The sequence below is a fragment of the Micromesistius poutassou genome (assembly GCF_964030765.1).
Source record: "Micromesistius poutassou genome assembly, chromosome: 12".
In the NCBI taxonomy this organism is placed as follows: domain Eukaryota; kingdom Metazoa; phylum Chordata; class Actinopteri; order Gadiformes; family Gadidae; genus Micromesistius; species Micromesistius poutassou.
In genome coordinates, this window is record NC_140282.1 from 11350292 (window position 1) to 11375377 (window position 25086).

General features: G+C 45.5%; 1 protein-coding gene across 3 annotated transcripts in view; it reads right to left on the reverse strand.

Moving 5' to 3' along the window:
• Positions 1-25086, reverse strand: part of efl1 (elongation factor like GTPase 1) — a 66265-nt gene that overhangs the window by 20113 nt on the left and 21066 nt on the right. For all 3 annotated transcript variants that reach the window (XM_084475756.1, XM_084475757.1, XM_084475758.1), the window contains 3 exons: positions 24144-24279; positions 3120-3251; positions 1796-1943 (listed from right to left, as the gene is read on the reverse strand). In XM_084475756.1, coding sequence (XP_084331882.1) covers positions 1796-1943; positions 3120-3251; positions 24144-24279 — 416 coding nt within the window. The remainder of the gene's footprint in view (positions 1-1795; positions 1944-3119; positions 3252-24143; positions 24280-25086) is intronic.

Genomic DNA, 25086 nt, shown 5'->3' on the forward strand with positions numbered 1-25086 from the left:
AAGAAACACTTTTTATGAAAAAGGTTTCAATAACGCCAGTGGGTTGATGTATAATAACTGCAACCGACAACACGCTGGCCAGCACATGGTGAAAGTAAGTGTTTGCATTGGGAGGTGGGGGGGTATTCGATTTTGGTGAGAAGATAATTTCACTCGAGCCTAGGATTTAAGTGGCTGGAGCGCTTGCCATGAAAGGATTTTCGCCGCTGCGCTCGCTGTCAAATTGAACGCCGTCGCTGAATCCCTCTTAGCGTAAAACGTATCGAGATCAATCTGTCATGTGGGTTACACACTGGCTCCGTGAACAGCAAAAGCCTTTGGGTTGGGTGGATGGGGTTAAAGGGACAGACACGCTCCAACACACACACACACACACACACACACACACACACACACACACACACACACACACACACACACACATCAATACGTTTTAACAACTCAAACATATGGAGATGGCACTGGCGCAAGGCCTCAAGGGAGGGAGGATTCATACATGAGGGATCTCAACCCACACACCTTCTCACGTCCTACTGCATGTGTTAGACACGTGTGTGCGTGCGTGCGTGTGTTTCATGTCACCCGGGCGTTTTCATGTCTCCCACAGCCCATGACAGTCTCCAGTGTTTTATTTTCTGAGTGGACCTTGTTATGCCCGCCACCCCCGCATACAAAGATGCTCTTCAATGAGAGAGTGTGTCATTAACCGGGGTTGCCTGACTGAGTGCTGAGCTGAAGGATGAATATGGAGGCAAAAAAAGAGAGAATGACAAGAAAAATCTAGAAGAGCCCATTTACACAACCATTTATCTCTGCCTTGAGTGGCGCGCCTCTCTGTTTGTCTACGTGCGCCTCTGATTTCAAATGATTTTCTACTTGCTTTCTACTTTATTTTCTACGCACTCCCTGCCCACATGTTTGCCAGCCTGTCTGCAGATGACACCTGTGGCAGGCAGACAGTGAGAGGTACCAGTCGATAAGTAATCACCGCTAGATAATAATAGTCTGGAGATTGGAAAAGGCAGGCAAATGAAAACCCATTTTCCCCTCTCTCTCTTGGCATATTAATAAGATCCAAAGCTGTTTCTCAAAAATGAATGCAATAGATAGTCTAGTGGTGTTGGCGTCTCACACGATACAAGTCAACATAGACATTGATGGAAAAGGGCAGAGGAAATGGATATTGCATACGACATACATATATGGCCTGTATGCTTGGGCGACAGGATAGTGTTAATATATTAGTGTAATAACTATTAGTGTAATAGTGGTGGGGTTGCTGTGTTTCCAAGAGAGTAGTTTAATTTGCTCTGCAGATAAGGTTGCAACAAAAATGTCTGACCGGTATGAAATAGATGGACCAATCACAACCGTTTAACTGACATGAGGTGGGATAAATACGATGACAGTGCAAGGAAGCACTGTAGAGGCATTTTCAACAACATACAAAGACAGTATTAAACAACCTGGATGGTATATATTTTCACTAAAAGAAGAACAGACGACTGCACTGTTTTTTTTTTTTTTTGTCACCCAGTGCTGCGTCACCCGTTTCGTTGCTATGATTGGTTGTAGGCCTGTCCAACCGCGTCCAGAGGCATTTTGGTTGGTGACGCCCTTTTCAAATCGAAAATGAACGGAGAGGTTCCCGACTGATTTGCAATTTGTCTGGTGTACCAGGCTAACCCGTAGGCAAGATTTCTCCTAGCCCCATTCCTGCAGGTCCCTTAATTACCTGAATCGGAATAAAGCTAAATAAAACTATAACATACAACCCAAACACAGCAGAACTGACCTCTGTCGGAGGTCATCCAGGCATCGCTGCAGGTGGACCTCGCCTGCCGTGACCAGGACATGCTCTCCGGTCTCCTGGATCAGCACCTCGGCGCAAGGGTCGGCCTGGTTCAGCAGCCGCATGCCCTGCACCAGCTTGGGCATCTCGCCTGGCGGGTAAATGACATTGGTTCGCTTTCATAGTAAATAGAAACTACACTGCTGCTTTGTGTATGGAGTTTAGCAGCAGTCCTCATCAACTGTCTCACTCCCTCCCAGTATAACTTAAGACAAGAGATATGATAACACATGATTAATCCCTGAAGGGGAATTCAAGGGTTAATAAGGCAAAAATAATGGTACAGAATAAACAATCGAAGTAGAAGTGTACAAAAATATACAAACTTCTGAGCCAACGTGAACACACCTTTATGCTCCACCTGAGGTAATGACATTATAAGGACAAACAATATAATGAACTAGGGTTCAATACTTCTCTCTGGATAAACTCTGTTCTAATGTATTTTGAAGAAGTTTGATCTGCATCTTGTATGGGTTTTTTGACCCTTACCATGGCCTCACGCTCAATAAATATCTAGTCGACAGTTGTCAAGTCTGACACTCTGGACGAGCACCTGGAAAATGTTTGTCTAAAGGGGCCAGACTGGAACTTTATTTCCGCATTGCCTGACAGCTATTATTGTTGTTTGACGGAGGGAAACCACGAGTCAAACAGTTGGACCCCTGCAGTTAACTGCAGTTAAAAGGTCAATAGGAACAACAAAGACATCAGCAGTCGTGCCAAGCGCATAAAAACACAGCAAGGAGGAAAAGGATTTCAGTAAAACAAAATACATCTATTCAGGTCAGTGGAAAGAAAATTGCTAAGCAAGACAAAAAAATGGCTGTAAATTGATTATCAATGTCTGCAGTCTTGCATGCTAATGTGCTCAAGGGCTATGGCGAGTTGCATGCTGCCCTCAGCTCAATGTGCCAACACCATACCAGTGCCAGGGGCTTGTGGTAATGCACATGTGGCTATCACACTGGCCATATATATATATATATATATATATATATATATATATATATATAAATGAGAGAGAGAGAGAGAGAGAGAGAGAGAGAGAGAGAGAGAGAGAGAGAGAGAGAGAGAGAGAGAGAGGAAAAAGCAGGTTGCCCCAGACGACCCTGTGTGACCCTAGTTAGAGGAGCGTTTGTGCTCCTTTAAAGCTTAAATCTTTCAATACACATTCACTGGGTAGAGACTGTTATCTGCTAAATAGCACATAAACCACTTAAGGGCACTCCAAGGGTACTCCAGGAGGGTACTCCAGGGCACTTACTTGGGTGTTTGGGTTCAATGGCCACTCGTACAATGGGTGTGGCCTCAAAGTTGAGTGGTATGAAGGGGGGGCAGGCAGGTGAGGTGGAGATGGTGGCTGACTTCAACACAAAGTCTTCCAGACCCCCAATACCTGAGAGAGAGAGAGAGAGAGAGAGAGAGACACGCAAGGTCATGGAGAGCAATTATACGTATTTTGTTTTGCATTCAAAACTAAACCTGGCTAGGTTATTTAAATGAAATAATGCAGTGGATCAGGAATGAAGAGGGGTCGCTCTGTTACATATAATGCATAATCAATGTGTTTGCAGGGAACACACAGGGGAACATTTACAGCGAGTGTACGAGATTGCAGAGGTTTTTCTTCGATGGACGACCATCAAAAGGTAAACGGAAGAGGTCACTCTTCGGAAGAGGTCAAGAGATTATAACAAAAACGCCTGTCATGAAAACAATAAATGAAAGAGTTGATACATTTGTTCATTTGTTGTTAGTGTATGAACATGGCAGATTAAAATGTCGAATTGTCATCTAATCATCCACACAACACTATACACCCTCTTCTGTCATGGGTTCGACTGGACAGTTCCATTGTAGCAGTGTAGATCATACAATTCCCATGCTATGATCGCTACAGAAATCCACATCGTTGTCCATACAAGCAATTGAAGCTGTTCCTGTCATAAAAGAGTATCACTAAAAGGTGGATTCTACAGTATTAAAGACAATATCGCTGCAAGCAGCGGCAGCGAGGTCGTTCTCTCCGAGATGGATAATAGCAAAAGAGTGGGCTGCAATGGCGGTGGTTCATAAAAACCTAACATTTCCGACCCTTACGTGGTTAGAGTGAAGAAGAAGATGTGGAACATTTAAAGCCAGAGTGCTACGTTGTGGGCTGGATCTCCAACTATTTTATAACCCAAGACATCTAAGTGTGTTCATGGCACCGTGCCTTCTCAGAGCAGAGATGTGCTTTTACAACAGCACTTCCTCTCCGGGTCCATGATCTCTTTTCTCTCTTGCTGTACTCCTCGTACACTTGGCCGCCGCTAGCAGAATAATTCCGACATTTAATCTGGACCGGGATTTCATTGCAGATGATTCCACTCAAAAGACGGTCGCTGGAGTGTGCTTTGGTTGCTTTTTATTTTGGCGCTACAAATTGACATTTTACCTTGCGTTATTGTCATTATACATGGGATAATACTTTCGTTTGATATGAAAAGTTAATGCAGGGAGGAATTGGATCCGCACATTAAAGGGTAATACCAAAACAATGAAAACATTAGGGTCTGCCGCGAGGTTTCACTCGATGGGCTGAAAAGCAGCAAGAAAGCTGCTTTTTCAGGGCTCAACTTATTTACAATGCAATTAAATACGCTATTGGACCGTTCCATATATTTGTACTCTGTGTAGAGGGATGGGGATCGTAAATGTTTATTGCAATTGATAGCATTTGAGATCGATACTTTTCAATTATTTGGTGGAAAGGCGATACGACAAACCATACGTATTTAACAGGTATTTTATTGTTTAACTGTGTCAATCTTTGACGGTTAGATTTTTTTTCGTGTGTGGTTAAATGCTCATTATTTCTGAAGGAGTCATTCACAGTGTTGTATAGGCTATTTTAAGCAATGTAGTAGACAATTATTTTTTTTAACCTAATATTTCAATCTCCCCTCTCTGTCCCACAGTAGTCATCTCTCATTTCAAATGGTTATGAATTGAATCCATATAAAACCAGGTCTTGTTCCCCAGCCCTATCTATGACCCTAATGGTTTTTATAATAGATTATTATCTGTTTATTACATCCATCTATCTCAAGCAACATACTGAAGATATTCCACTGCTCATGCAGTGGGCCAAACAAGGATGAGCCAGGAAGTGGAATTAAACATCTCTAGGGCCCCTTCCTCTGCACCTGTGATAATGAAGCGCATGTGAGCCTGCGCAGGGGTAGGGGGATGATGGGTAATGGAGTTTGGGTTAAGATCTCACAAATCAGACTGGACTGGAGAGGGAAGCTGGATCCGCGGTTCTTTGCGTCTCCCAGAAGTTCAGCTATAACATTGTTGGACTGCTGAATCCCAGATTAGGATTAAGTAGTCTCCTTTTGTACGGACATCTCTCTCCCAAACACTGTACAACACTGGGTGGATTGAAAGAACCAGATCCCTCTTTTTATGAATGAAGAGGATAATAGGGGATAATAGGACAGAACTCAGAGGGGGGGAGACAAGAGGAGAAGGAGAGGGAGGGAGGAGGGAGGGGGGGGAGGCAGCATGAATTGAGAATAAAACATTAATAGCTAAAGGCATAGTTGGCATCTTGGGCTCAGAAGGGGATTTAATAAAATCTTTCCATAAAATCATAATTTTAATCATCATGTCTTTTTGGAGGAAGCCAGGAAAAACAAATCATTACCATTATTGCATTCAAATGGGAGAATAATTCGGCAATAACAAAGATAAGTAAAGAATCTACCAAAAGATTCCTGTGTGGATGTGGTGTGTGTGTTGCCACTAATCTATTCAGCCGTTCATTTTCAGTCATTTAGGAGATACTTTAACTCAAAGTGAATACCGATACAAGTCATTAAAAAGCAGGTAGGGTTTGGACAGTGCTTTCAGATACATGTCATTAAGGAGCAGATAGGGATTAGACATTTTGCCTGTTAGCGAGGAGCCCAACACACCTTCAGCCACTACACACTAGCCTGCAGCCTGGCAATAATAATCTGGACTGGGACTTGCAGCTCACAGGTCTATCAGGAATAATTAAATAACAGTCACAATGAAGAGAAGGGAAGTGCTTGAGTGTAACAGCAGTGATGTTGCTGTGTGTGTGTGTGTGTGTGTGTGTTTGCATGGTGTGTGCGTGCATGCTTGTGCGTCTGTGTGTGTGTTTGTGTTCTTGCATTGCCTATTCAAGATACACATACACACAGACACAGACAGAGCTGGTGAACGCAATCCCGAGGACAAAGGAAAGAAAAGAAAGCCCCCAACCCACTGACACACACCCTCCTCCTCCTCACCCACATCTACACTGTCTCACTCTTGACAGTTCTGTTTTTCCCAGAGCCAACTGGATATTATATATATATGAAATGTAACGCATCATATCTGTGTCTTACGCCTCCTTATGTGGAACAGCATCCTCTCATTCATCCACAACGGTCGAGTATCCAAGTCGGGCTCTGATTAATGTTAACACAGCTGGGCTGAGTTACAGCAGGGCACCAGTCCAGAGCCTAGAGTCCAACATGCACGCGCGCACACGCACACACACACACACAATCAAAAATAAAAGGTTACCTGTTCTCTCCTACCCTTTCTTCCTTTCTATAACATTCCCTACTGCACTCCCTCTACCTCTCCCATCTCCCATCTCCCTTCTTCCTGTCTCTCTCACCCCCTCCCCCCGCCCAGTCTATTTCCTCTATTCCTACTTTCCCATCCTGCTCTCAAGCGAGCTGCATCTGGGGGGAATCCCCCTCCTTTAGAAGATGAGAGATGGCTTCCCCAGGGGACCGGGACCCAGAACAAACCACTACTTCACCAACGACGGTTGAGATGACAGATGTCCGCTGATATTGGAAACTCGACTAGCCGGTTATTGACAATTATGTTCAAACGGCAGTTTGACCATAATGTTGCCATTAGAGCTGGGCGGCAAATTTGGAGGGAGGGCCACTGTTTCCATCCTACCCTCATGCAGGCACGTACAAAAGTGTAGAGAACACACACACACACACACACACACACACACACACACACACACACACACACACACACAGCTGAGTGGCTGGCAGAGCAGAGGGGATCCAAGACATTTGCGGGCTGGCTCCTATGTAACCCGACCCTGTAATTACTCCTAGGTGCCTCGATCCCCGAAGGCCTTCCAAGCCAACAAAGAACAATAAAACTCAAAGGAAAAATCAAGGGGAAAATGAACCCAGCGAGACCCTGGCCAGCCAAGCAACTGCCACTGCTGACACGCAACAGGGGCCTTATGTTGGAGGGGCCGGGAGGGGTATAGGGGGCCTTATGTCGGAGGGGGCCGAGAAGGGTATATGGGGCCTATAGCACTGGGGAGCAATACTCTCAACACTTAACGGCATTACGTCCTTTTAGTGGATTACATAACACTGCAGACACAGTGTGGCATGCGTGCGCGTGCATACAAACACACATGCACACATATGCGTGTTACACACCCATACAGAAAAATAAACCCATTGCCCCTCAAGCTATAAAAGAATAAGTAGAGCAGGCAATATTAACTCCCAAAGTGACCGCTAACTAACCAGCATTACGGCACAACTTCTCATAACCTTAGTCCAGCGTTGCGTAGAAATACATCAATACTATAAGGCATAATGATGTGTTCAGTTTCATTTGAGCCGGCCGTGGCTTAACCCTGAACCTGAATAGAACCTTATGATTATTGACAACGCACACACAAACACAAACACACATGCACACAGATGATTGAACTCGGGTTGCGTCCAAAGGCTCAGGATGACTCAAGCCTGGAGACATTTCCTCCGACCACAAGCAGTTTGCTGCTGGTCTGGTTGAAGAAAGATATGTTGTTAACCCCATACTCCCTCTCTGCTCAGCTGCAGAGAGGGAGGGATACCACTGGTCCCAGTCGGGCTCTCCTCCTATTTTGTACCGCTACAAATGCGGTTTGAGGTGGACAGGTTCATACATGACAAAAACCACAAACAGTGGTCCACTGTGGGCCCCTATTTCTGTGCACCACAGAAATAGATCAAGAGATTGTAGGTAGGGGGGGGGGGGGGGGGGGAGGGAAAAACGAAGCACACAACCTAAAAAGAAAGTAGACAGCATGTAGTATGTTGTTGAGAAATAGCTAATCTTCCAGTGACAGCTTATGGGTTAACCTCCAACAGAAGGGCTGGGGCCGACAGCCGGCACAGCTACTGCTGGGGTCAGAGTGCAGACTCAGGTGTTCAGGAAACTCTGCCATGGTTAGAGAGGGGATGATTTATAAACCGGCAAGCGATGAGGAAACCAAGAGGTGAAGAGGGGGAAACGCTCATACCCATGTTGCGTTCGCGCAGGATGAGTGCAGACACCACAAGAAACTGTTTAGACACGGGATGGAAATAGCCAGTTGCAGACACAAACTGGAAAAGACGCTTTGTTGCTCAGCCATTATAATGAAGAAGAGGGTGCAATGTGTCAAGTTATTTTAGTCCAAATGTATACTGTTCTGCCAAACTTTGATAAACCAAATTTTTCTAGAATATTAAAGACAAATGTGGTTATGAAAGGTAGAATTGGATTAATACATTTTTTCAAATCAAGAAATAGAATGAGGGAGGCTGGAGTACAGAGTGTTTTAGTTGGTTTCCAACATCCATGGTGTAAATGAATCAAAAAAAGAAAAAAATGGCAACCAGCAGAACCAACTGAAAACCAACTCAAAAAATGAAAGGAAACAGACATGTTGACCTCCTTATGTTGGCCTTAGTCGTGTGAGCGCTTTGTAACTGATGGATGGATTGCAAAAGTCATTACACTCCATTTCCATCATGTCTGACATTGCCTCTGCTAAAGCCAATTTCCATGGGGGGGGGGGATGTGATTTCCCCTAACCAATCACTAGAGACCAACGAATCCGCCTAATCTCACGTCATTCTAAATCGACACGGATGTGTAACCATACCAACACATACCAAATCCATGGTTTTGCATGGATTTGAAAAGTGGAAAGCAGCCTACAATGTCTAGAGATTTTAATCAATTTACAACAGTTTTGACAGCGTATCTTTCGACAGCAGTCGCCATTGTTCTTATTACTACTCCTAGGGTCTTGGGCAAAGTTTGACGACGCTTGACAACAGCTTGTCAGCGGTGTTAGTCACCACCTGTGGTGCTGATTGGCCAATCGTTAGTCCCCCCGTGGCGCTCATTGGATAATCGCCATCTTACCCGAGAAACAGCTGTTTCATGTCAGCACACCAGACCATAATAATCTCAGTGGAGTGGGCGGATTCAAAAGGTCTGGACCCAGGCAAACATTGTAAGGTTAGAATGATGAAATTCTGAAGGGTTCAGCTTCTTTGACATTGTTTTGTCTAATGCTGATTATAAAATGAGAGCAAAGGAGAAATGCATCATGGGAAAGATTAAGCTTTCTCCTTTACGCATACTGTATAGAGGCACAGGATAGCACTTCTACTACAGGGGCCAGGTTTATTCAGATTAAATGTCCATCTAGCCATGTCTATCTCAGCCTCTCACAAAAGACACTATCGTTTAATGTAATGTTTATTCCTGCAAAGAGTTGTGAGAGAGCAGGAAAGGAAGCGAAATCTACGCCTAATGCAATAATGCCATTCAGGAAGTGGACCTGTCGTTCAGGAAGTCACCGAGCCAAACATATGGTGTGAATAAGGCCCTGCGTTTCTGTCATCTCCCAAAAGAAATAAACTACAAAAAAAGGTAAAGATGACAATAAATCATTTTGCCTTATGAACAGGGGAAAGTTGGGCATATTGAAAAGTAATAAAGTAAAATTGAATGTGGGGCGGGAAGCTGTTAGATGGGCCGTGCATATCGTGTTGTATTAAGTACACGGACAGATCGGAAATCTGCCCCCCACCTCCCACCCCCTTTTTTCACTCTATATGGAATTTCCCCCTGCCCTGGAAAGTCCCGGTTCAGCTTCAGAGGGCTCTGCATCTGTGTGTGTGTGTGTGTGTGTGTGTGTGTGTGTGTGTGTGTGTGTGTGTGTGTGTGTGTGTGTGTGTGTGTGTGTGTGTGTGTGTGTGTGTGTGTGTGTGCGCGAGTGCATGTGAGTAACCTAGTTGTGAACATCTTGTGGATGCATTGCCAGTAGAGAGGGAGTCCTACCGCTGGCCAAGTAACACACACTGATTATTATATTACTGCTTTTTCCCCCTTCGGTTCAGGGTGTGTGCGTGAGCGTGTGTGCATATGTGTGTGTGTGTGTGTGTGTGTGTGTGTGTGTGTGTGTGTGTGTGTGTGTGTGTGTGTGTGTGTGTGTGTGTGTGCGTGTGTGCGTGTGTGTGTGATGTCGGAGAGAGAAGAGGAGAGGTGGATGGTTTGGCCAGCTCTCTAAAGCAGACAAGGTTAAGCACTTTAAGAACAAGAAACATTGATGCATCCAGTCATACAGATGGATGGTTGGACAAAGGAGACAGTATATGTGTCCCGTCTACAGTGATTGGGTGAACTCTAGTGCTGAAATGGGACTATTGTTATGGGAGGAAGTAAATAAAAATCTGAAATTGAAAAAATGCAAACGTTGCATTTTCAGAAGTAAAAACAAAATAAATAAATGTAATCAAATCAAAAAGGAAACAGCGGGAATGCTTGGATGGTATTGAATTCTATTTGTATATTAAACTTGAATAGTGGAAACTATTGAAACTGAAACACACTAAATGGCTACTGTCAAATCAGGACCAAAGTGTAGAGAACATATTGGCGGAAATTAAGATAATATTGCCTATCTCAGAAAAAAGGTGAAGGTGTGTGTGTGTGTGCGTGTGAGGATGTGTTCTCTCCCAACTTGTTTCCTCAGGCCCCCTGTGACTCCATGGCAGAATCACTAGCTGTCTCAACGACTTGTGATGACTCAACACAGACACACTCAGGGGTGTGTGTGTGTGTGTGTATGTATTTGTGGGTATGTGTGGGTAAGTGTGTATATTTGGGTGTGTTTTTTTTTGTTCAAAAGGTGGGTGGGAATCAAAACCCACCGGCGAATGTGATGCAAGTCGGGGCAAAGACCTAAATTGTCCTTTCCTTTCTTTATATACAATGTTGGTGTGTGTGAGTGCATGTGTTTGTGCATGTGAGTGCATGTGTGAGCCAAGGCTCGAGGTGCTGACTCCTAATGGGCCCCAGACCGCACAGGTGAAACCGACTGAAATCAGCCCGTAGCCGGAGGCGGCCCGTGTGGAGTGAGCCGGGCAGAATCACAGACCGTCCCTCGGGGCCACCTCCGGGATCACACGGTAAACAAGGCCAGCGCCGCTGCCGTCTTGAACAGAAAGCGACTCACAGGAAGAACCAAAACAAACACTCAGACAGCGGCCAGGAGCTGGAGGAGAAGGGTGATAAGAGGCATACACACATGCACGCGTAGACGCACACGCACACACACACACCCGCGTCTCAAACATGAATTGTATGTCAGATGAGATGGTCTACCTGTGGTGGGCATTTGCCCTAAGGATGGAGAGCTTGAAGCCAGGAGAGAGAGAGAGAGAGAGAGAGAGAGAGAGAGAGAGAGAGAGAGAGAGAGAGAGAGAGAGAGAGAGAGAGAGAGAGAGAGAGAGATTGTGAGTAACTGTGTGTGTGTAAACATTTCTCAGGTCGTCTTGTCTTATTTGAAAAGCAGGAAATGAAAAACAGGGAAGAGCCAAAGCCAAGATAGGGTGAGTGAGTGAGTGATTAAAGAAAAGAGTTAAAGTTAAAGTTAAATTGACCGAGCAAATACACAAGAGCGAGTGACTGAGGACGTACAAAGTGATAATCTTGACCTGATCTTACCAGCTTGTTCTGAGCCAACATTAAGCTTTCAATTAATCTCTTTTTTAGGATTTCAAAGCCCACTACCTCCACCACAACACATCTCACGGGCTGGGCCACACTTTTGAGCATTTAAAAAAAGTGTTTAACAACATCCTTTCTTTAACACTGTAATTCAAAACATAATCTCCATTGTCCCCTATACACCCGCCACCCCAGCAGGTATTGTCTCAACGACAATAGTTGATCACAAAAACAACGATTGGCGTCAAGTCAGGTCCAACACTGTTTAATAGTTTTAATAGTGCTCTGTTGGGCACTTGCCCATGTAAGTGGCAATTTTCCATTTTGTGCGCTGTGCGAACGGTGTACGGGATTTGTTTTGGAGGTATGTGTGCAAGCCTCATAACCATTATGGAAATGTGACATTGGCTTCGAGTTGCAGTCTTTTTACAACCGTCTTCGCGAGGCGTAGGTGAGACTCAGTGCTGCGGCGGCAGCCTAACAAAGACAAATGAAAACAAATACACGGTTGAAAAATGGGAGTTGATTGCCAGAGGATACGCGTGTTTCGCGCCATTCATGAACGTACACAACTGGAGACCATGGAGTCCTGCCGGAGGTTTGTGTGTTTTCTGAAACAAGCAAATGCGCAAAGTCTGTGTTCATCTCTCTCTCACACACACACACACACACACACACACACACACACACACACACACACACACACACACACACACACACACACACACACACACTTCAGTTGCGTCGAGTCGTAGCACAGAGGGACAGAGTGTTTTGGCCGGCTCATTTGGCGGTTACTCCAGCGGCGGGTGGACCTTGAGAGTGTGAGAGCCCCTAATGAAAGTTTAATCAAAATCAAACCAAGCCAGAACCTGCACTCAAGCGTATATTTAGGCCAGCCACACTGGGGGTGGTGGGGGAGACGGCTGTCTGGCTTTCGTCGACGTCTCTCTTCACCTCCGCAACTTCACTCGGCTCTCCACCGAGCGAGAGGCGTGGTGGCGGACCACCAGGTTTATTATTTTATTCTGTTCCATACATAATTAAACCACAATCAGCCCCGTTCCCGGTTCACATCGTCTAGACGATAGCACCCAAAACATCCTTCTCGTTATTTGATAGATGGTATAAATAAATGAATGAATAAATAAATGTAAATGATGCAGATTCAATGTAACTGATTACCACGCTCTATATCCACTGCGGGCTGAAGGATCACCTGCTAATTTTTTTTTTCTTTATAAATTACAAAGCCTTGAACACTATGAACTTTCTTCACTCCATTTCACAAACACTTTAGTTTCAAACACTGTGGGAAACCAATACATAACAACTTTGATGAATATGGATTTTGTTGAAGGGATTCACACAAAAAGGAGGCTTGAATAAGTTGTGGCAGTAGAATAAATACACAACAACATATCAAACAGCTTTTTCACCCTCACCAAGACCACTCAAGCAAGAAAGTACCAATGTTGGCAGTATTTGCGACAGCCACTACCATCGCACAAACAACCATAACACACTTCGCTCCACACATACACACACAATGATCACCCTGGGTATGAGTACACAGCAGTGCTGTATCTAGCCACCTTTCTGTCTGTTTCTCTGTTAGGCTGGCACTCACAGAGGTCTCTGTGTGCCAAATTGCTCCATTCACCTCTTTTTTTTTTTGCTTTTGGCCAAGAGATTTCTGCAGGACAGCGGGACTTGTTGCCAACACTTGCACGCGTACATACAGTACGTGCACGCACACACAATGCTATTGTGGAATCGTACTATGAATTTAAAGTGTGCATATCATGAGGGATTTTGATGATTAGATATGAATATATTTGGTTTTTGTGGATTTTGTCACCCAATTTGAAGCCATTACTCGTGATTTCTAACAATAACAAACCTAACCAACCTATATATTGATATGATCAAATGTAATAATGTAGCATTGTTCAGAAAATAGAGAGAAACCCACAGACACAAACACACAAATGAATATACAATTTTACATTGTGTAACCAATTGACGCCTGGGCCACATGACAATGCTACTATTGTTTCTACCTAACGAGTACGTATTGAACGTTCTCACAACCATCTGCCTTGCCTCACTCTCTACTCTCATGCACTATAAGACAGATGTGCATTCACGCTCATAAAACATATCAATGGGATGTGTGTAAAAGTAGTAAAATGGCTCACTGCTATTGATATCAGAAGTAGAATGCGGCAAAATAAAAGTTATTGTGTAGCAGACTTCATTGTGTCGGCAATGGCAAGCTTTCTTTGGGTTTGTACTTAAACACACACTGTTTTGTGCATCTATCCCTGTGCAGTTTTGAAGGGCCCCTCAAGTTATATGTGCTATTTGTCAAAACACACTTAGGCCTCAAGGATGTTCAGCAAAGTTCTGCTTGCGTCAAACAACACAAGACGATCATTTGTTGGCGAAGATGTTTTTGATGTGTACGGTTAAAAGCCATCACCTGCGTCTGTAAATCCCGGACCCAAGCGTCCGCAATGCTCTTTGTTGTTTGTTTGCATCATCTGAGGGAGATTTGCTTTGCCAATGTTTGTGTCTAATGTCAAACACATTTTCTTTGTCCGTTCAACTCAAGCCATGTGTTTGACTAAGGCGTAAGAAAATATAGACTGCTCCGTCAACACGCAAGCACCCCGGACTGTTGAACCCGGGCTCAGTCCGCCCGGAGGACAGGGTGCATAAATCCTATGTGTAATTAGTGACAACGAAGACGGTGTTTTCAATTATGGCAGGCTAGTGATGCAGCAACAACAACAGCACGTTTCAACGAGAAAGTTACAGCTGGTTACTAACCCTCTACTAACCCTTGTCCAGCAACCATTACAATTTGCCAAGGAATGAGTGGTGAGAGAACAGCGAGAAGCACAATCATAGATAAACCAGATGTCAACTTCGGCCTCTGTGCCGCTTGCATCCAAGGTAAACCGTTGAGATCACCCTTGAGGCTGGATAGTTTAGTTTGTCTCACAACCTAAAAGGCCAGGGGTTGTTGAAATCTACCTGTAGGAATTAGTTGAGCAACATGCATAACTACTCCCTGCTAATTAAAGTAAAAGATTCAGAGTTCACAGTGTGTTGCTTGGGATAAAAAAAAGAAATGACTACAGCGTAGCCGGGATTGTGATTGTGACTTACAGAGTTAAAATAAGAACCGTGGGCTGGACAACCATGAGGGGGTCTGCACTGACTGTAGCCAGATGTTCCACTGATGGCTCTTTTTTAACACATAAGTCTGCCTGGTAACATCTGGGGGTCAATGCCCAAGCTGCCCTCCCCTCTCCTAGAAACCTGTTGAACTGATCCACCCAATTTGGTCTTGGGCCCGGACTATAAAAGCTACCACTGTTCAGTGTTGGTTCTAAACTTAATACCAGTTTGGATTGATTGACATCAATAACAATTCAGTATTTTTCGAGATCACCATAGGATACAGGAATCCTGTTTGTCTAATATCTTAAGTTACTGGAAACGTCCTGGATGAAATGTACATGGAATTACTGTGGCTTTGAGGCAAGCACTGAATGAAATATACACAAAGCGTTCAAAGTGTTAAAATCTTTTTGGGTCTGCAGGAACCGCTGAACTCCAACCACTAAATGTGACCCGAGTAACGACGGGTTCTTTCAGAATCTCAGTGTCCCGTTTCATTAGGGCCCATTAGACATGGGTAAAGTTGCTCCCAGGTCCATTTCGTTCTTTGCGGTTTTGGGGGTTTGTGTTTAAACCGAGTGAGGACCCCTGAAGGCCTTTGGTGTGTTTGTGGTTGTAATGGCCATGGAGCTAGGGGGGAGTCAGGTTGTGGTGTTAGTGGCCGTGCTATAGGGCAGGGTGTAGGGTGAGGATCATGGATAGGGGGTGCAGGGAGGGGGGGGGGGGGGGGGTGTCGACGTGGAGTGGGGGGAGCATGTCTGGCCGCTGTCGGAGGGGTTTCCTGTTTTTCCGTGCGAACCATCGGTTAGGGTCACGACTCTGCACTCTGTTAAGTGCTGTGCGCTTTCCACCCAAGCCGAAACATCAGGACGCTGTTGACTCCTTCCAACCCAGAGGAGGAGGAAGGAGGGAGGGGGTGGCAGGGACCCAGGGCTATTTTAAGACTTGAGCACCAGGAAGGCTGCCACAAAGAGACCTTTGACTTCCACCGGTTTTTAACAGCCAGACCATGTATTTCTCTTCAGCCGCTCCGGGAGAGAGAGAGAGAGCGAGGGAGGGGGGATATGAGGCAGACAGGGGGCTCCCTAAGGACACGGCTGTTATGAGTTTGATTGTGTCAGTGAGTGAGCGCGTCCGTCTGCGCCTTTGCTCGTCTCTCGGCACGTCTCTGTGCACGTTTCAGCGTGCCCCCGACTACAGTCGTAGACCATTTGTTTTGAGTTAGGAGAAGGCTTTGTCTGACATGTGGGGAAGCGAGAGATAGGAATCGCCTTGCTCAGCGATTCTCCCTTGGCTAATGGCATTTGCATCTGCACACCATGTGCTTTTCTCTGCTGGCCGAAAGCGCTCTCTCTCTCGTCATTCTCTCTCTCTCACAGCGTTTCCCACACTAATCACAAACCCCTGTATCGTCTCCTTCTCCACGTTGACTCCCTCCCAGCGTGCAATGAATGAAAGCATGTCTCAACCCAGCCAGGTGAAACCAGGTGAGCTGCATCTATCACGTTTATCCTTGCTGCCGAGGCCAGCTAGTCCAATGATTCAGGACAGCGCTGTGATGGATATCATCCTCCCATTTCCACAGCCACATCACATGCATCTTATTGTTTTTGTTCCCTCCTGGCTTGATTTTCTATTCCACCGTTTACAGCAACATGTGTGTTGTTATAAATGTCATGATCCCCGATATTGATTTAAAACTGTGATCAACAAGGCTGCGGGGCGTCTGTAAAACCAAGCTCATTGGTCGGGTCTGTTCCCTCGCTTCCTCCTTTGTTCCCTCTTGTCTCATTTATCTGTCTGGAGCAAAGAGGAGAGAGGTAGTGGAGGGTGTGGAAGGTAAGAGGGGGGAGGTTCCCCTCTAGCGCCCTCTGTTGGAGCACAAGGGGAAGACGGCCCTACCGCACATGGCATGGCTCAGGGGCTGAGACAAAGAAACAGCTGTCTGCCAGGCTGATGTTCAGTAGCAACGGTGGAAAGAGAGGAACCAGGGGGAGATGAGACGATGGGGAGATAAATAAATGGGCTGTGAGCAGAGGTTATTGGCTAGGACACTCCCATATATTGGGTTGTAGTATAAAAGTATTATATGTTGATGGTCCTACATGCTCATTAGTGCGCCTAGTGTGCTGACATGCATACAGATTTGTTTCCGCATATGCAGTTTAAAATCGTTAATACTCAATGTGTATTTCTTGCACACCATTTGCACATGGGCTTTATGCCTGCCTGAGATAATGTTGCTTCCATTCTGTAGAGGTGAGACAAAGGCAGACAGTAGCAGCAGAATAATACGTGGGCGGAGATACAATCATTAGCATTGTGGTATACAGTGAGCACTTAGAAACATTTATTCTTTCCTTGACTTGGCTACAGAACACCAAGATGATCAGTAAACTTGGCTACTAGACTATTGAGCAGCCCTGAGGATGAAGAAAAGACTGAAAAATCATCACGCTAGTGATGATCTTTTTTTCATCTTATCTTTTTTTCATCTTATGCATCCCAATGCTGGGACTTCTATCAACACATTGTGTACTATAAATAAATCGGCTTCTTGGACTCTGGAGCTTGTCCGTAGTTACCTGATGTGCTGGGCTGATTTTTTGTTTGCCTGCAGCTGCATCCCACACACAAACACCTCACGGGCGGCTCTCTGCTGGGTGTCTATCTAGGGCATGGGCTGGCTGGCTCCCCACTCATCGCTCTTGGCTGACCCACCTATGAGCTGTCTGGATGATTTCTACTTGCTGTAAACTTTTCAGAAGAAGAAAAAAACACAAAATGTCAAGATCCTGTGTCTGTTTTCACGCGGTAAACTCGATAATGAGACTTTGAGAGTGTGCTTGTGAGCGGACGAACTGAATGAACCAAATGGGTTCGAGAAAACAGTCGCTGGCTGAACGTCGGGAAGGAGATTCTACCTCATCCCTCTCTACTCACACTCCGTTCCTGGAGATAGACTACTGCCTTATCATTGCAAGTTAACTCACGGCGGGTTGAGTCAAAACCAAAAGACTATCATGTCCGATGAAGAACTACCGGTAGTAGAAACAGAAAACAGGATCACACAGGATATGAGAGAGAGAAGGAGCAACAGACCAGGGACAAAGCAGAATAAAGACAGAAGAATGCGGAGGAGAAGGGAGTATGAGCATGAAAGAAAGGGAGCAGAAGCAGAGAGGGAAGGGAAGCTATGGAGCACAGGGGGGAGCGAGGGATTGAAGTGCACTGGTCAATATATCTCTGATGGGAGTGAAGGAGACGAGATGAGATGAAGTGAGCTGTGAGACTGGATGGGGGGGGGGGGCGCTGTAAAACTGGGTCAAGGACGGTAGAGGAAGAGAGAGACCACATGAGTCTGAGCTCGGTACACAGTCAGGCAAGCATACATTCATCCCTCCTCCTCCTCCCCCACACATACACAGGAACTAACAAACTGAAGAGACTCACTCGTTTATGTGCAATGACGTAAGCCTTCTTTTCTTACTTATTATTGCATTGCAATGTACTTTATTTTGTTAGTTTGGAATTACTTTTGTCAACATTTAACAGTCCTGTGGCTGTGTGTGTGTCTCTCTGTGACACACACACACACACTCTCTTGTTAACAGCAATGCTCCAAAAATGTGTACATTTACATGAAGTCCCACTTCAATTCCCAGACAAAGGCTTATCTCTTATCTCTGATCTAGAAGGAAATGCAGCATTGGTTAAACAACCCCAGCGGAAGAAGACCCACTCAATATCCCAGGTAAGACCCAGGCCCAAAGAGAGCCCACCGGCACCCCTGAGACTCCAAACAGCTCAATGTCAATCACCTGTTTCATCATTCAAAACGTCAATCTATGGAAACAAACGTGATGAGCTGCTTACCCCCTTGTTTGGGTCAAGTACTGCATGTTCCCTATTCTGTTCCCTATTCCATCCTGTTCCATCTAGTGTATTCAGATGTGTTGGAGGAAGGCCAGACTGGTGATATCAAGACAGACAGTATTAAGGGGATTTCAAATGCTAGACTAAACCCAATATTCAGATCTTAGTTACCACAGAGACATAAACCCTAATATTACATGATACCCCAAAAACAGCTGCAGGTCCAAGGGGACCCCAAATCGGTACACTGTATAAGCAAATTGGGTACTGTATACAATATACATCTAGAGAATATTTATGACATATATATATATATATATATAATTTGGATATAATTATTTTCAGTAGGTTCTGCTACAGAAAATCTGGCACAAAAAACACGAAAGAAAACCCCAAATGCAAAACTGATGTTTTTCTTTAAACTCGATCATTGTTGAATCAGCATTATCCATTTTATTTCTTCTTCTTTTTTTTTTAATAGACTTTCCAACCCAACTGCACTCCCTTCCTTCCCCCTTCTCAGAAGACAGCTTGGACAAGTCCTGGGCTTGTGGCTGTGTCTCTCCACGGGCAGCTGGTTCGCATTAAGGCTCCTGATGATGGGAGTTTGATGTTGCCCACGTCTTAAAACCCCAATGACAAACTATTGGCCCCTGCTAAGCACACCATCAAAACTGGCTGCACGCTGCTGCGCCCTACCTCTCCACTCCAATCACAGATAAATCCCAACGCCGTTACTGGGCAGGGCATATGGTAGCAATTCGGAGTTCTCCCTCACGATAACAACAATGGACTTTTGTTTGGCGGATGCAGGGACGCCGGCCCACACAGCCCAGTACGGTGTAAGGACGAGGCTGCTTTAGCAGAAGTATGCCTTATCTTTAATCCCAAGTGGTCGGAGAGAGCGGGGCGAAGCCAGCTCCCGGGGTACGTAAGAGGGAACATGCTTCCGGGGGCCTAGGCCATGGCATCTTATCTTCTGATTTAAATGTGTGAGTGTTATGTCTTTGTGGGACCGGCTTCTGCATTCACTTAGGGGGGTTCACATCCCCGGGTTTACAGCAGCGAGGCCCGGAGGTGAACCATAGACACGAGGGGGGGGGGTGAAGCTTAATGGTTGAGCTCTGATCACACAGACGGTAAATATACACACGGCTCGCTGGGGCGAGCAACTGCAGCGAGCGACAGCGCTTTCACAGAAATTAAATGGCAGTGATTCATCATGTCAAAAATCTAATGACTAATCTTGGCATCAGTGTACTTTAGGGACAGGGAGCTGTGTACCGTAAGCCCTGGGGGGGTGGATGGATAGAGGGGTGACCTCAGTATTATTACATTGTGTTTGGGTATGAGTGACTCACACTCCTGAGTGGTGTGATGTCAACAGACCAACTGTCTCTCTTTCAAAGAGGGAGGGAGGGAGGAAGAGAGGGAGGGAGGAAGGGAGTGAGACAGACAGACAGAGAGAGACAGAGAGACATACACAGACAGACAGAGAGATTAGCACTTCAGCTTTGAATGTGCAGGGTTACTGTAATAAAAGTGAACTCGGTGCCAAAGGAAATAAAATAGATATAAAAAGCACTTCTGTTTACACAGTCTAGTCTGAGGATGCCTAGCGGTGAGGGTGTTTTGATCCCAGGTTGATTCTGTCTTCTAGCATTAATATACACAATATACCTGTAGGCATTCTTGATATGTTTACGTGTTCAGTCATAAAAATACATTAATACGTTGTTTGCTGAAGGACAAAATACTAGTCAAAATGCTATGCATAATGTGTAGTCATGCTCTCTGCATTAGAATACATGGGTCTCAGTGCTTGCTGTCTCAGTCAGTAGAGTCAGTGTTCCAGCATCAGTCCTTAAACTCCCAGGCTTCTAGATGATCGAACGGTATTTGTTCGTCTATAATGGCTGTGGGCAAGGCAATTCAGCGCTCAACTTCTGTGGTTGAGCGGAGTGTAAATGGGTATGTGTTAAAAAAAATACACAGAGACATGGAAATCTGGAAGCGGCCCTTGGAGCCGTTTGATTGATCAACACCGCAAGGAGACTGGATGTAGAGCAGTTGTTAATGTTTGGTTATACTTATATTGTGATATGGCGTCGCTATCGTCTCCTGCTTGTTTTACAGGCTGCATTACAATGAAACATACAATCTAATCTAATCTAATTAGACTGCCTGGCTGGACGCCTAAACCTGCGTGGCTTGCGCCACATCCACGAAAGACAATGATTAATGACAAAGATGAGTCAAGATAAGCTCAAATAATAATACCACACTTTTAATATCAGTATCATACTTTTAGAGTTTCTAAAAGTATGAAACAGATGAGTAGCTTTCCTCAGACGTGGAGGATGACCCTATTATATTACTGTTTAAATACCCCCCCTCTCCCCCAGATAGATCCCTGTCAAACAACCAAGAACAATTCTCACTGAAACATCGGAAAAAAAGACAAAAAAGACAATGAGTTAATGTCATGGCCGTGTGTTGAAAGCTCATCTTCAGGTTACAGTGTAACACAAGCCAGCATAGAGGAAGCTGCTTTGTACAACCGGACAAACCACATGCAAGCACACATGCTAGCACATGCACACACACACACACACACACACACACATTTGCACACAGACACATGTTCAGGGGGAACGGAAGAGGCCTATTTCTTCTTGGCAGCATTGTTGGAGGTCTGATTTGACTTTAAAGCCGGGCTGAAGCATGAGACGAGAGGCCATCGTTTCCAGCGGTTGGCAGGAAAGGGGGGGAGGGGGGGAGGGGGGGAGGCGTGGGGCGAACAATAGATACAGCAGCTGCTTTCCGTGTGTGTGTGTGTGTGTGTGCGTGCGTGTGTGCGTGCGTGCGTACAGTACAAGCACGTGCCTGTGTGTGTGTGTGTGTGTGTGTGTGTGTGTGTGTGTGTGTGTGTGTGTGTGTGTGTGTGTGTGTGTGTGTGTGTGTGTGTGTGTGAGTGTGTCTGCGTGTTCTGCTATCAATTTGGAACAGCTGCCTCTGAGGAGAGTCTCACTTCCCAGTTGCCCATCAACGTGCTGTGCGCCCGTCTGCATAAAACCAGTTGAGTGCCAGTGCGAGGCGCTCTGTCACATGGCCGATGTTCGTAGCGCCATTGCACCACCCCACTCCCCGACCCAATGCTGGCAGCATAAAACACAGGCCCCCACATGCATGGATACGTGGTTAAGGGGCGTGGGGGGGGGGGGGCGTTTGCAGTTGTGTCTATGGTGCTCCAGTGTGTCGCTGCTTCATGCTCTCCAATTACCTGCTCCAGCCGTTGGATAATAATGGGGGTGTAATCAGGGCCATGCCTGCTGGGGTTTATCCACTGGTGCTCCGCTGGCAACTTCCTCTACCTCTCTCTCTCTCTCTCTAACTCTCACTCTGTGGCTCTCACTCCATCTCTCCCCGCATTCAGTCTAACAGGAACGGAATGATGGCTCCCACATGGTGGGCAGAGATAGAGAGTAAGAGAGAGAGGGAGAGGAAGAGAGAGAGAGAGAGAGTTATATAGAGCGAGTGAGACAGAGTGTGAGAGAGAGATGAATAGATTAACAAAGAGTTGGAGAGAGACCAAGAGAGAGAGAGAGAGAGAGAGACAGACAGACAGACAGACAGACAGACAGAGAGAGACAGACAAAGTGAGAGGGATTAATATATTCCCAGGGAGAGTTGGAGAGAGACTAAGAAAGAGAGAGAATGAGAGGGAAAGAGCGAGGAGGAGAGTGTGTGTGGGGTCGGAGTCATTTCCTCCCACTGCTGAGGCTTTGTGCTACATTTTACTTAGTCATCACAAGGCTTTTTTTTTTTCCCACAACGGGAGAAATGTGGAGAAGACATGAGCATCATTAAGACGCAAAGAAGGGAAAGAAAAAAAAGGTGCAGAAGAAGCAGACGATGCAGTGCTAAACCCATTCACTGCCTCGTTGCAACGGTAATTGTTACACCGTCGGGGAAGCTTGCTTGTCAACCAAGGCAGGTCTTTTTCGCTTCATTGATGCCTAACAGCCACTTGCCAAAATCCATTTACAGCCAAATCCAGAGCTGCAGCTCCCCACTGAATAATGGAAGTGGAGGTATTAGCGATGGTCACTCCTGGGCCAGCTGCTGATAATTGACAATTGCCCTCTCTTGTTGGGTGCACCCTGCAACACACACCCAGCCTTCACATTCTCCAGGGGGCCCCAGATTCGCTGAGTGCTTGCTATACGTCACCGTCCTAATGCATGTTGCCTTCATAATTTATGATAGCGTCCGAGAGACAGTCTATCCCCTGAAGAGACCATGCCCAAGGTCTGACAGGCCCTCATCCATGGTGCTGACGCCACGGAGCCCGTAACGTCCCGGGCTGAACCGGAGTCTCCGCATCCAGCGTAAAGTATTGACAGTCCCTCCACCCAGAGCTGTGCTGAGGCTGCAGAGGGCTGGAGGGAGGGCGGGGCAGGTGACTCATTGAGGAGAACTGCACATCATAGAGATTACATTTGATTTTTTTTCGTATCTTGGCCGAGCAGCCCAAGTGCTAGGGCCTGAGCTTGAGGTGGGAGTACAAGAGGTGTTTAATTAGATCCGGCCATGAGCTCTGCTTTGGGCCGGTGAAGCGTGAGGACGAGGGAAGAAGACCTGTGATGCTGATGGTTAATGATTCTGTTAGAACTCTGAAGAACTCTCACCGTCATCGCCTCATCTCCCCCCACCCACCAGCCAACAGAAGACAAGACAGAAGTGGAGACATTTCTGTCTGTCAGGGCCGTTCAGCCATATCCACACTACCCCACACTCATATAACTGAGCGAGAGAGAATCAGAAAGTGAGGAGAGAGGAGTCTGATCTATTTGTCTGGGGTACGTGTTATCTACTCATATCTGGCTGCATCGGTTTGCAGCAGCGATTGCGCAAAGGGTCCCATCATGGTGAAAGTCAAAGTCAAAGTAGGGATAACAGAGTTCTGGAGAGTCATGTGCATGAGTGGATAGGGAGAGAAGGAACACACAAAGGTGGATCTGAAGGACTTCAAATTGCAAGGGACAGTGTGCTGGCACTACCTGAATAGAAAAAAATACATTATTTATCCTAACCCACATCTGGTAGCCGCAAAGTCTGAAATAAAATGAGTAAAAGACCACTCAAATAATTGAACATCATGAATTGTTTTTGGGATAAAAAGAAAAGGGAGTGACAGCTTTATCGTTGCCACAGTAATGGTTTGAATTTGCACTCCACATCCCATTCAAGCTTGCAGAGTGTTTTACACCAGAGTAGCACATGGGAAAAATAATTGAGGACTGCCAACTAGAAAGAAGGACCATCTGACTGCAACGGTATGCTCTTCACTGAGGGATCAGGGCACACCAGGTGCACCGATGGTACTCACCCAGGACATTTCCAGAGGGCACCTCATCCAGCTCCTCCAGCTCCCGGCCCATGAGCAGGTAGAGGCTGTCCAAGGTGCAGCAGGTGAGGTGGGGCACCGCCGGCACAGAGTCTGATGCCATGCAGCCCTCTGGCAGCTGGCAGGGGAGAGAGGAGGAACACAGACAAACAGTGGGGGAGAAGAGAGAGAGAAAGAGAGAGAGAGAGAGAGAGACAGAGACAGAGAGAGAATCATTATTAGTATTAACAATGGTGATTGCAAGTTAAAGAGTGGGAATAGAGACAATAGATCATAACTGAGCCACTTAGCAAAATAAAAATAGCCTTGAAAGCATACTTGCAATATCCAATCCACTTAGTTCTATGTAAATCATTCTCTCTTCATTTGTCAAGAGAAAGAGATGGAAGAGATGAAAGACATATTGCAGATTGGAGATGCTAGAGAAAGTAATTGAAGGCAATGGAGAAAAAGATGGAAGACAAGAGAGAGAAAGAGATGGAAGCCGAGAAATTAAAAAGGGACTTTTTAAAATCTAAAACCTGCACATCATCAAGACCTGAGCAAAACCAAATATAATACGCAACATACTGAAATAGGATCATGAATGAACATCTCATTATGAGGCTACGCTACCAGCAGATACCTACATCCACACAGTGATGAATTCCCACAGACACCAAGTGTTTTGCACAACAACTTTGAATAGAATCTGTTCCCATTACGATGCATTTAATCGCCTTTCTAAGAAGAATTGCTAATTAAGCGGAAAACGGTGCTCGTACCACATAGAGGCTTAAAATAGTGTTAATAATGATAGGAGGGGGAAAACCTTGAGGAAAACGGTAGTTTAAGCTTTCTAAGCACAGTGAGTAGAAAAGTCTATATAACGTATGTAGATGCTGTATGTATTTGGCTCAGTGTCTTATATTAGTCTCTACTTGAC